Genomic DNA, 12,398 nt, shown 5'->3' with positions numbered 1-12,398 from the left:
TTGGTCACTCTGTTTTTTTGTTACTCTGTTTATGTTTCATAACAGTTGTTTATAATGAATAACCAAATTCAATAAAAGCAAAGGGGTGGCTAAGCATTTATAAATAAACACCAAACATTGTTTACAAAAAATTCCCCCATCAAGTAGCTAAGTAATGCAGTTTGTAGTCAAAAAAAGAGTAACCCCATTTACATTTAATCCATAACCATTAAAATCATGGGTGTACCAAAATTCCCCCATCAGGTAGCTAATTACAAAAGTGCTGAAACTTCAAATACATCCATTTATATCATGGAAAGCCTATTCTAAATTTTCTGCCTCTTTAAACTGATGCTCTGGTGAATGTCTCTGGTTGGTGGTGGTTGAGTAGAAGCAGAAACTTGTGCAGTTGATGTTCTACTGCTCTGTCTTGTTGGCTGGCTGAAACTTGCTCTTGGAATAGGGATCCTCCCACTTTGCCTAGGATGTGGCTGGCTTGTACATGGATTATGAACTGGCTGATTTGACCTCTCCCTTGTATGAGTTTGGCCTGATGTACAATTGTTGATCATAAGGTCAATCAAGTTGGTGTCAGTTTGCTGGGTTGAAGATTGTGCTCTTGTGGATCCTTTTCCTTTAGCAGTCTTGGTGGGTGCCTTCCCTTGTTGCTGCAACAACTCTTTCTTAGTTTCCCCTCCCTTGCATGTTAGAGTATTGTGCCCATACTGACTGCACTTGCTGCATCTAACAGTGGCACTTCTCTTTCCTTTCCTCTGTTCTCCCTCCTCCCTTCTTCTATTCCTGGAGGGTCTGCGGACACTTCTCTTGATTGGTGGTGGCAACAGTTTTGGGTTATCCATCTCTGGCCATTGTTCTTGATTTGGAAGTGGTAAAATGTTATCTTTGTAAGTAGCCTTGTACCTAGCCACTGAGTACCATTCACTGACATAGTCAGTTGGTTCCTTTCTAGCATGTAGCAGAGCTCTCATTCCATGCCTACATGGAATACCAGTTATTTGTCATCTACCACATACACAAGTTCTTGAGTTCAGTGAGACAGGAAGCATGCTTTTCCTATCTGAGATCTCATACTCCCCCCTTCCAGCTGGGTATGCATGGCAGGATCTAGATTCTTTGATTAGAACTCTAACCCTCTCTCTGATGTTAGGACAAACACCTTCCACCCATTGATCACTTATTTGTTGCCTTGTAGCATGCCTCACCATAGCTATTCTCCTCACACCTACATTCATAAATAAGTCAGTTGCATCTAAGTAAATCATGCAAATGTTAAAAATAAAACCAAGTTGTTCAAACATGATTACCTTCCAATAATGTTAGGATTGGATATGCTCTGTCCACACCAATTGTGCTGTTGAAACTTTCAACAAAATTGTTGGTATTTTCATCAGAGCATAATTGGGGATCAATTTTCCACCTTGTCCATGTTTGTAGTGGGCCAACTTCCCTGAACCACTTCACTGCTCCTAAACCAGCAACTGACTGAAGCTTGATCAGTGCCTTCCTAAAGCTGAACTCAGAGTATGCATTTGTGACTGACCTGAATAGCTTATGCATTAGCATCCCAGGGTAGCTGACTTGAAATTCTTGCACAAATGCCTTGCACAATATCTCCTAGGGACTTTTGGCCACACATCATCCAATGAGGGATCAATACCCTTGCATTGACAAAAAAATAAGCCTCACCAGTTAGTATAACATTAACGTATACATATATAAACACCTGACATTATGTACAAAAAAAGATGGTCACCTTTTGTCTATCTGACATTATGGTCCAGTCATTTCTACCAGTCTTTGTAAGTTAGTCTTCAAGTGGTGGAAAAACCAACACCAACTTGATTTGTTCTCTGAGTCCACCACTGCAACAGCAACAGGGAAGATCTCATTGTTTGCATCCAATGAGACAGCTGACAACAACACCCCACCATAATTCCCTTTCAGGTGGCATCCATCCACACCTACCAAACCTCTACACCCTTGCACTAGTCCCTTGAACTGAGCTGCAAAACTGATGAAAATTGAGTTGAATTGCAGAGGGTGCTCAGGCTGCTGCAATACTTTCCAAGTACAGAAAGCAACAGATTCTGGGTTCCTCTCCATCAACAGATAGCAATAGTCAAGCAACTTACTATAGGATTCATCATGACCACCTTGTATCATTCCCATAGCAATCCCTTTCATCTTGTAGATAGTGGATGTAGCCATCTTAATTCCATATCTCTCCCATAGCAGCTCATTCAGTGCTTTTCCTTTGATATCAAGACAAGCTCTAATTTCCTCCAGAAGCTTCTTAGCTACCCACTCACAGTTAGCCATAGGATTGTTGATAAGGTTCAAGTTACACACATGCTTGTTCTTGATACTCTTAATAGCCCAGGTGTGTCCATCAGGGAGAATGCTTGCATGAATTCTCCAGCTACACCTTATGTCAGCACACTCTTCAGTGTACCTATCACACTCTGCTTTCCTCACCACTAGTGAAAAACCTTCCTGGATGCAGTAATCTCTAAGGGCATCCTTAAAATGCTCCCTGTCAACAAACAACTGCCAACTCCTACATCCAACCCTTCCACTCTCAACTAAGGGTGTGACCTGTGATTGTTGGGTTGGTACAACCTTAATGCCTTTCAACCTAGCTGTACTACTAGCCAATTTTTTGCCATGAGGGAAAATTATAGCTTTAGATCTAACTCTTTGCTTCTGTGGTGAACATGAATGGTTTGTGTCACTAGTTGGAAGTGAAGTTTGAGTTTGATTCAGAAGCAGCCTAGGGCTCCTCCTACTTTGAGTTGGAGAAGAAAGTTGGGATTGAGAGGAAGCTGCAAGTGATATATGGGGTGGAGACAAGGGTATTTCTTCCAATAACCTAGGTAATCTCCTACCACCACTATTGACATGGATGGACTGGTTTTGTAGAGGGGGTTATGAACAGGGGAGAGATGTGGAGGGGAATCAGGTTGTGTAATTCTTGGGCTCTTTCTCTTAACTAGAAGCTTTGATGTTGGTGGCTTGGTTGAAAGAACAGAAGGACCACCTTTTTTTACAGCAATTGTACCAACAAATGGGCCAGCTTGTATAGAGTGTGAGCGGGATGGGATATGAGGTTGATTTTGGGTATCAACAGAAGAGTGGGGTGGGCCATGATGTTGAATTACTGGATCAGGTAGTGGGCCTGGACATTTTTGGGCTTGTGGCTTAGGGTCCACTTGTTGGGATTTAACAGTTCTGGCCAAATTCCATATAAATGTAGGCTTACTCAAGCACCTTACCCAAATATCAATCTCTTTACTCTCAAATTTTTTAAACATCTTCATCAATGTACCATCATCAACCAAATCAAATGCTTTCTCATTACGACAGTAGTGCAACCCAGGATATTCAGGCAACTCATAACCTCTCCTACCAAATTCCTCACACATATCATTTATCATATCAATTAACAAACACTTATCTATATCATCAATCCTTACATCAACACAATGTTCAAAATAATGAATTTTCAATATTCTCTCCTCCTCCATCTGCAAAGTTTAATCCAAAACCAAACAACAATCAAACACCCATTCACTACAGTCTACATCAGATACAACCACATGCATACACAATTTTTTACCAAAATTAAACTCAATAATGCCAAATACCCAGAAAACTAAACTCAGCCACATTTTGCATATTTCACCAAAATTGTTTACAATTATGCCACAAAACCAACAAATAATAACAAATAATAAACAAATTTATCAACTTTATGCAATCAACATCACAATCCAACCATTTTTCAACAACAAATAGCCACAATTCGCAAAATTTAAACTTCGAGAGCCAATACACATACCTTGAACGATGACTAATGTCGCACACAATTTCGCACCAGAAAACCCTAGCTTCGTCGCTTCAAATCGCACCAGCAACAGCTTGAAAATTCGTCCTTTTGATTTCGCAATTTAGGGTTTCACATCAATTTTTTTGGTGGAGAAGGAATGAAATAGGGGGTTAGTGTAGGAGGGAATTAATTTTGAAGAGAGAGAAAATGACAGTACAAAGGCAGAGTTAGGTGACGTCTTAAATGCCCACCTAACGTCTGTCATAAATGCACCATGACGCGGGTTACCGTACAGTACCTAAATGTACCTTGGGGTTACAGTGTAGAAGTTTGAAAATGTAAGGGCACAACATAGAATTTTGAAAAGTAGCGGGTTATAATGTAGAATTTCCCAAAAAAAAATTAGAGAGTTGAGCTCAATTGGTTAGAGCTTTCTACCCAATTTTAGGAAATCCTGAAATCTATTATCCGTCCTGATGACTCTCTAAACATTAAAAAAAAAAAAAAAAATACAATAGATGACACAAAACCTTGCTTCCATGACCAAAATTTCTGAATTGTTACAGTCAATGAAACGATAATTGTAAATTTGGACAAAAATATAATTGAATATAATAAGAGATCTATGATACTACCATTGCTAACTGCTAATAAGGGAACATCTAGAGGGAAAAAACACATACATATCAAGATAAATTTAAGCCCAATACTATTGGTATACTTGCTACTACCACCAATTGTAGTTTCTCCTCGTCCCATCACTACTAGAGTTACCAAACCTTGACGCAGAAAATCCATGTGGATAATGATTTGAATATCCTTGTTTAATTGGAGTACCAGAACTGAACTTATTCCGTCGTTTTGAAGACTGCGTGTTTGAACCTTGACCACCCGCAGTCAAACCAAATATCTTGTGCTTCTTGTTTGGTGCAGAAGGAGACCTCCAGCCATATGAGCCATTTTTAGGGGGCAGATCACCTGGGTGATCTGTCATCCAGCCACTCCTCCTGTTAGATTTGCTCGACCAGGTAGGACTTCCGTTGTCAAATCTCTTATGGGTATTGCCAAAATCATGTGGGGCAGATTTAAATCCTTTGCTGGTCTTGTAGTCACTAGGGTATTTCTTGGTTGGAGTTGATAAATCACGAGTTCTTTTCTTCGCCTATGACCGCATAAGAGAAAATAAAACTTGTCACTGATGTCCAAATCATCATTATAATAACATTAAGGTTATAGGATTCAAATAAAGCAACGGAGATGAAGGGTAGAAGGTTGAACTTATTCCAGGAATAGGCAGTTCAATTAAATCAAATCAGTGAAGAGCCAATGCAACTAAAGAAAATACCTTAGAAGAATTTGTGCATTCACGAGCAAAGTGCCCTTCTTCACCGCACTTAAAACATGATGTCGGAGTACCTGCAGATGATGTTTCTCCCCGTGATCTTCTGCATTCCTGCAAAGAAAATAGTCAGATCCACATGCAACTAGAAAGGCATCCTCCAAATTATAAAAAATTAGACCTCAACACTTAAGTAATGGATGCAATATAACCCCAAAAATGATGAGTGCTGAAGTAACATTTGCAATGCGTATTTGCAGGATTGGCCTATTCAGTGTACAGGACAATTTTAAAAAGCTAAGGAAGTTTAATGTTACCCCTTGAGAATCAAACTAGATCTCAAAAGCAAAGCAAAAGAATTAAAGCAACTTGTGAATATCAGGCAAATCAATTCCTGACGCTATTAAGCTAAAATCCTGTATACATGAAGAAGACACTTGTTTTTTCTTGCCTTTGTAAATAAAATCAGGAGTAATTCTTTAGCTTGAGCTTTCTTACTTGTATCTCCTGCTAACCTAAGGCTTGTGTTCCATCAATGTCCAAGATTCGCTGATTATATAATTCATATCCTTATAATCCTCCACTTCCTCCTTTTGTAAATAAGTGAGACTCTTGGGTGTTTTTCCAAGTATTTTCATCACTTACGCTTATCCTTCCATTAATATATACGACATTCAAGTTTATTAACAAGCACAGAAAAATGCAAACTCAAATTTCTTCTTAAGATTCAAGTTGATTAAGGGTGTATGAGAATGTTACCCAAATATGACTTTAATATTGGAAAGAAAAAAGCCTATAAGCATTATGAAATAGAAAAAGCATCAAAAAATAAAATACTACAACACTAATGGCAGTTAGATAAAAAGCAGTATAATCAGCATAACAACGATGAAGTACAAGACTATACAGAAATGACAAAGTGCCAAAGAGGCAAAGAATGAACATTAGAATAGCAAAATATCTGGGCAAGGAAACAGAAGAAATTTCATAGCAAATTTTGAAATAACATTGAACAAGGTCATGAGCCCCAGCACAAAGCATTACTCCCACTTTTCACTAATAGTAAGTCATCAGTTGGACCAAAAGTAGTGCATAAAGCATGATGCAGATTAAGAGAATAGAAACAATACCTGTCCATCATGTCCTGACTGACCACATTTGAAACATGAAGCTTCACTTAAAAGAGCATCATAATAGTCCACACAGCAAAGATGTCCAAATCTCTTGCAAACATAACACTTAATTTCCTGGTAACATTTATAACCAATAAGTATGGTCAGGAAGATACTATCTTAAAAAGACAAGCACCCCATCACAAATAAGATTCCCATTTGCATTCTCTATAGCCAACTATGGTTATATTTACCCAAATCCAAAGTTAAGAATAATTCAACAAATGTTTTACTAGTTTAGGATTGAACTATGACTCAACTCTTTCAAGCACAAAGTCTAAACTACATAAACTTACCATAAAAGAACAATGCCTTCCGGTCTCAATTTTAGTCATAGTGCAAATAAAGCACAATATTTATGTGATTTTATTGACTTGTCTAGGCAAAGAAATACTTTATTAAGCTAACACAAAGAAGAAAACATTTCAATGAAATACTCTTTTAACTTTTTAAAAAAAAAAATTAGTCCCCTGAAATTTCCATTTTCATTTCCTAGTATGATTGCTTGGTCAGCGCCTTTTTTACAAGTAATCCTTTCCACTTTTCATTGCAGAAATTCAGCTGGATAAAAGGAGGGGAAAAAAAAAAACAAAAAAAAAACCTTGAGATCATCAGGTAAGTAGCCACTGTTGCATGAGGACATGGAATGAGCAGAAGCACCACATTTTAAACACAAATCTGAGGCCTGAGAACTGCGCTTAAACTTTTTAGGACAATCTTTGGCACGATGACCCTCTCCCTTGCATATGTAGCAATCCTTTCCCTACATCATTGCACACAGATATTACAAACATCATTGTGAAAACATTAAACAGTACTAGGAAGGGCAAAGAAACTTCTCAACACAAAACGATAACAATAGCCCTGAAAGTGATAGTTGTCCGCCTTACTATAGATAGAGTAAAGACATGACAGCTTCAAAACCTTAACAGCTCAACAGGTTCAACAAATACAACTTTTAAGTAAGCCGTGAATAATGCAGGCGGGATAAATTTATGGGGAAGCAAGAGATTTGGAGGTATATCCATGGGTAGCTGTATTTCAGACATATACCAACCTTCCAACTAATCATAGGCAGAAACAGAATCATATCCTCAGAGTCCCTATTCCCTAACAGGTGTAAGAGTATAAATTATAATGGGTAATGATGGTTGATTTACAAATAGGGGACATGAAAAATTGGACTTTAGTGCACCTTCGAAGGTAAAGAACCTCCCATGTCACATTAGAATTCAGTTGAGCATAAAACCTTCGAGTTCCAATGATATGTATCAACCAAACATTGCAACATTTCTGTACTTAAATGAATTTACCAAGTCAGCTTACAACCAACCAGACAATCAAAACAGAGTAGCTCCTATGATGAATAAGAAACTATATCAATTCCTAGTAGATGACTAGATTGAACTGTTAAACCAATCCTAGAAATAGATTAATTATATCAATAGACAAATGACAGCTATGGATACTAAAATATCCAAACATTTAGGCTATTCAACAGACTTCAGACATAGCAGAAAGCATCAGTAAGCAAGCTTGCCTCAGCTTATATGAATATCAGGAACACAAATTCAGTTACCTGGCTTATAAAAAATGGAAGAAGCTAAAAAGTACAAATACAATCATATTCTTAAAGTTTCCTCTCTATATACCTTTTGACATTGTTTCACCTCGTGCTCAAGACTCCCACATATAAAGCAAGGCTTCTTTCTCCTAGCCGACGTGCAATTAACTGCTGAATGGCCATTCTCACCACAATTAAAACATGCTCCCCAACTCTTATCTGGAGGGTCAAAATATCTTGGTCCGCGCTGAGGGGATAAAAAGAGACATACGAAACTAAGCCTTTACAGTAAAATGTACTTCCGAAAATGGGCATTCAGGGCCAGTAATCACACTCACAAGAAGCTTTCGTAGAACAACATTATTAGAATTGGAGTTGTCAACACCATCTGATTCGGATAGCTTAACCACTTCCACATCGTCTGTTGGCTCCACATTATCTTCCTCCTTCATCGGTGTGACCTAGAACAATATAATCAATCAATCAATCAATCAGAAAGCACATGAAACATGACCTGAATTCACAAGATATAACCTTTCTATAAACATTGTTAACATAACATGATCAGCAAAAGTTTCAAAACCAGAAATCTCATCATCATCTCAGATGCTATGACTATCACAACTATAACAAGTCTTCTGAATATCAATGAGACGACGAATAACATCCAAACTCATGGGTTTATTTCACTAACATGAAGCATAGCCTTGACTTTATAATTGAGTTCCGTTAGTCACTCTATACTCATAAAGATCACCCTTTTTATAATCATATCGAATATTAAACCAAATAAACTTGGTAAGTGTTGCCCTATCAAAGCGAATGCAACTGAGCTTTACATCAAAATTTCAACCAACATTGATACAAAAGTTCATCAATCTATCATAACACATAATGCACACTACTAATTTATACATAATTCAAATATCAATCATAAATGCGAAAATATGCAATAACTATATATTAATTTACAGGTATATATATTCAAAATAAAAACTTTAGAGCATGGAAAACTACTTAACCATATGAATTTCAGTCCCAACTTTTTTGCCCTTGATTTTCTTCTTCATCTTTTTCTCTTTCTTCTCCTTCTTCCTGACGATTTCCGACGCTACCAATTCAGTTGTGACGATATCGTCGTCACCTGCAACATTGGCGGCGTTGGAGGCGCGTGACATAGCCTTCTCAACAATTTTGAGGCTCAAATCTTCGTTAGCTTCTTCATCGTCACTATCAATGAAGACGAAAGAAGATTTACGACGAGATTTATGGTGTTCTTCATCTTCTGAGTATTCCGACTTCGATCTCGATTTCGATCGCTTCCCCATTGCTGGGGTTTGCAGAAACACTAAACCCTAATTTGGTGATTATCGATTGAATTCGATGAATTTGGGCAGTTTTTTCTATTTCTATTGATGTGTGACCAAGTAAATCAGTTGAATAGCAGCAGCCTGCAGAAATCTAGGGTTTGTGCGATGTCACGTCTCCGAATGGTATCTGTAAGTTTTCTAGGACAGTTTTTTTTTTTTTAAAGGACATGTTAAAAGGAGTTAAAAGAGTGGGTTGTTTTACACTTTTACTTGCTTGGTTGATGTGGAAAAACTCAATTACAGTGTCAAACTACTCTTTTTCAGTGTACTTTGTATAAATAATGGAGTATTTATTATAAGCATACGGTGTAATATGTGATTTAAAAAAAAAAAAAAAAAAAAGACAGATGATATTCAAGGTACATATTTATATTGGAAATTAATTAAACAACTTAACAAAAGAAATAAAATAAAGCATTGCAATTTGACGACTTTGCTTTGTGAATACTTAGAATATCTCTTTTGTGGATCTTATACGATAAGTACATTGGTTAAATGGTTAAGAAAACACGATCAATTTGTCAACAAAACTGACAACATATGTATGCATATTAGATCAATATATTTGGAGTAATATTCAAGCAATGAAAACCAAAACGTTGCACAAGTATGAAGTAACGCCAAGTTTGGTAATTTGTCTTGAGATCGCCAAATAGTGCGTTCTGTAATGTATATGTTTAATTTCGACCTTTAAGTGAGGAAATATATTGTATGTGTAATACATTAATAAAATTTAGCTTTCGGTTGACTCCGAGGCAATTGCTCGTATGTTGTTGGAGGATGCGCCTCCTCACTCTCCTTATATTCAAATCATCCACAAATAAATGTTAATCACTTATCTCGAGACAGAGTTGGGAAGTGTTGATGGAATACTACTCCCTCCATTTTTAAATACTTGTTCCATTTCTCTTGGACACGCATGCCGATGCTAATCTTTGATCACTAATATCTTTAATTACCAATAAATATAAATTCTAACAATTGAAATTTAATAATCTATTCATTAAGATGATTCCAACAAGTACCCACTAGACTATATTTTATCTTAGGTATAAATCACAAACATTAGCCAAGGTAGGACAAATGAATAGTGCAAAAAATGAAAATGGAGCAAGTATTTAAAAACAGAGGAAGTACTATAAAGAAGCTAATCAAGCAGCGGATTGGTTGGCTAACCATGGTGTCAACTTGATCAAAAGTTGGTGATTTTTTTTAGCGATCTCAAGGGATCTTCGTGCGGTTTTATTGGAGGATTTGAGTGAAGTGGTTCAGACGAGAATTGCCGCTTCTAATAGGGTTTGAAGTGGCGTAATGGAGTCTTGGTTTGTTTTGTTTGTTTTTTGTTTCTTTGTTTTGTTTGACTTTGTTTTTGTTTATTTAGTGTGGTTTGTATGTTTCGGGGCCTTGCCCCTCTTTTGCACCAAAAAAAAAACATATTAATAATCTAATCACCTTGTTTATCAACCCTTTTTTTATACAACATATAATTATCTTTTAACTAAAGTTTAATCACGAGGTATTGACATCAAGACTATTAGGTGGCAGCGTCCTCCTGAGTTTGAAGATTGATCATGCACCAAAAGTTTTTTTGTTTTTGAATGTCATCGTGTATTGATATGTTATGAAATTACATTACTCGAAGTTGGTGATTGTATCGCGACATTGTCAATGCAATATTGCTCAAGCATATACAAAAGCAAATCATCATATCAGTGCTACAAAGAACACGGAAAAAAAAAAAGGTACAAAATTACTCAACTTGAGAAGTAGATCGAAATCAACTAGAATTCGACTTAATTGTCTTCTGAGAACTAAACTTTCAAAATCGACTTAAGTAAAATATCATGTTAATCCTATATCTAAGTTAACCTGCAACTCATTAAGAAATAATAGATGCAATTGGTCCGCACTTTAATAGATGACTCGAACCTCAATTTGACCAGATAATTATTGTTAACCATACAAGTACATCTAATAACTAATTCCATCAAGGTAATGTTTTTAGTCTCATGCTTGAATGGTCGCATGGACCGTACAAATTACTCGAACTATATCATATCATTAGATTTTACAAGGCTCAATCAATTTACGTATATAAATATAATGCCAAACAACAATTGTCCTTACTTATTGAGATAAAAGTTTGCACCTTATGACCTTGAGGTTATGATGAAAAAAATACAAGAATGACACTCGAAAAGCCAATCGAATTCTATTAATTTCAACATTATTCAATAATATGAAAAAGTGGAATACATAAATAGTATGATAATATGGAGATGGAGTAATACAATACAAAAGATCAAAATCTAGCAATTTAAATTAATAAAGCGGTCCAAAATTGAAAAGAACTCGAGCTCCAATCCAAACCCGAGTTTTTTTATTTTTTTTATTTGTTTGGAAGAGGACCCGAGATTTGATTGATTCATACTTAACCATGTATCTCGTGGGTTTGATAATAAAGACGAGACTTGATATTAGATTTACAAATACCACCCCAAAGACTCCAATATTTTTTTACCTAATCCCTAATACAGGGTAATAATAATAATAATAATAATAATAATAATATACCTTTTAAAAATTAGAGATAACTTTTATGGATATTATTGTTTGGACAATTATACCCTTTAAAACATTTACTACTCGTACTTTTTTGCCTTTATTATTGCTAGTTGACTTTTTTATTTTTATTTTTTTAAAATAGTTTGTTAACATTTATACCCTTATTTATTTTGTCTTTACATATTTCCCCTTATCAATATTGTCAACAACTAAATTTGTGACATGTGATCGACTCGAAAGAGCTCTCTAAACATGGTTAGTTGAGGTTAGCGCATCGCGTTCATTATCCGCTTTTACTTGAAAATAAAATATGACCAGATGAAGTTCGTGCGATGCACAGTTTGTTTGAATTTTTTAAAATAATTGTTTATTATATATATATATTTAATTATGTGCTAAAATTTGTTATATACTTAGATAAAATTCCTAATATCAAAAGATAATATTTTATATTTAATTAATTTAAACTGGGAAATCTCATTCGTCAATTTAGCTTATGTGTCATTTAAATTATTTAATTCTAAAAGAAGTTAATAATTTCGTATTTAATTGGCTACCACTA

General features: G+C 35.9%; 1 protein-coding gene across 1 annotated transcript; it reads right to left on the bottom strand.

Moving 5' to 3' along the window:
* Window positions 1-4,345: 4,345 nt before the first annotated feature.
* LOC110683537 (protein AIR2-like) lies at window positions 4,346-9,524 on the bottom strand. The gene is made up of 7 exons (XM_021859931.1): window positions 8,924-9,524; window positions 8,240-8,362; window positions 7,990-8,148; window positions 6,939-7,100; window positions 6,296-6,412; window positions 5,172-5,279; window positions 4,346-4,988 (listed from the first exon to the last, which is right to left on the bottom strand). Exons 1-7 carry the CDS (start codon window positions 9,227-9,229, stop codon window positions 4,554-4,556), a joined length of 1,410 nt encoding a protein of 469 aa, XP_021715623.1. The 5' UTR covers window positions 9,230-9,524; the 3' UTR covers window positions 4,346-4,553.
* Between the last annotated feature and the right edge of the window lie 2,874 nt (window positions 9,525-12,398).

Source organism: Chenopodium quinoa, unplaced genomic scaffold, assembly GCF_001683475.1.
Source record: "Chenopodium quinoa cultivar QQ74 unplaced genomic scaffold, ASM168347v1, whole genome shotgun sequence".
Taxonomy (NCBI): Eukaryota; Viridiplantae; Streptophyta; class Magnoliopsida; order Caryophyllales; family Amaranthaceae; genus Chenopodium; species Chenopodium quinoa.
Note: the sequence above shows the minus strand (reverse complement) of the source record. Positions and strands in the feature narration are given on the sequence as shown.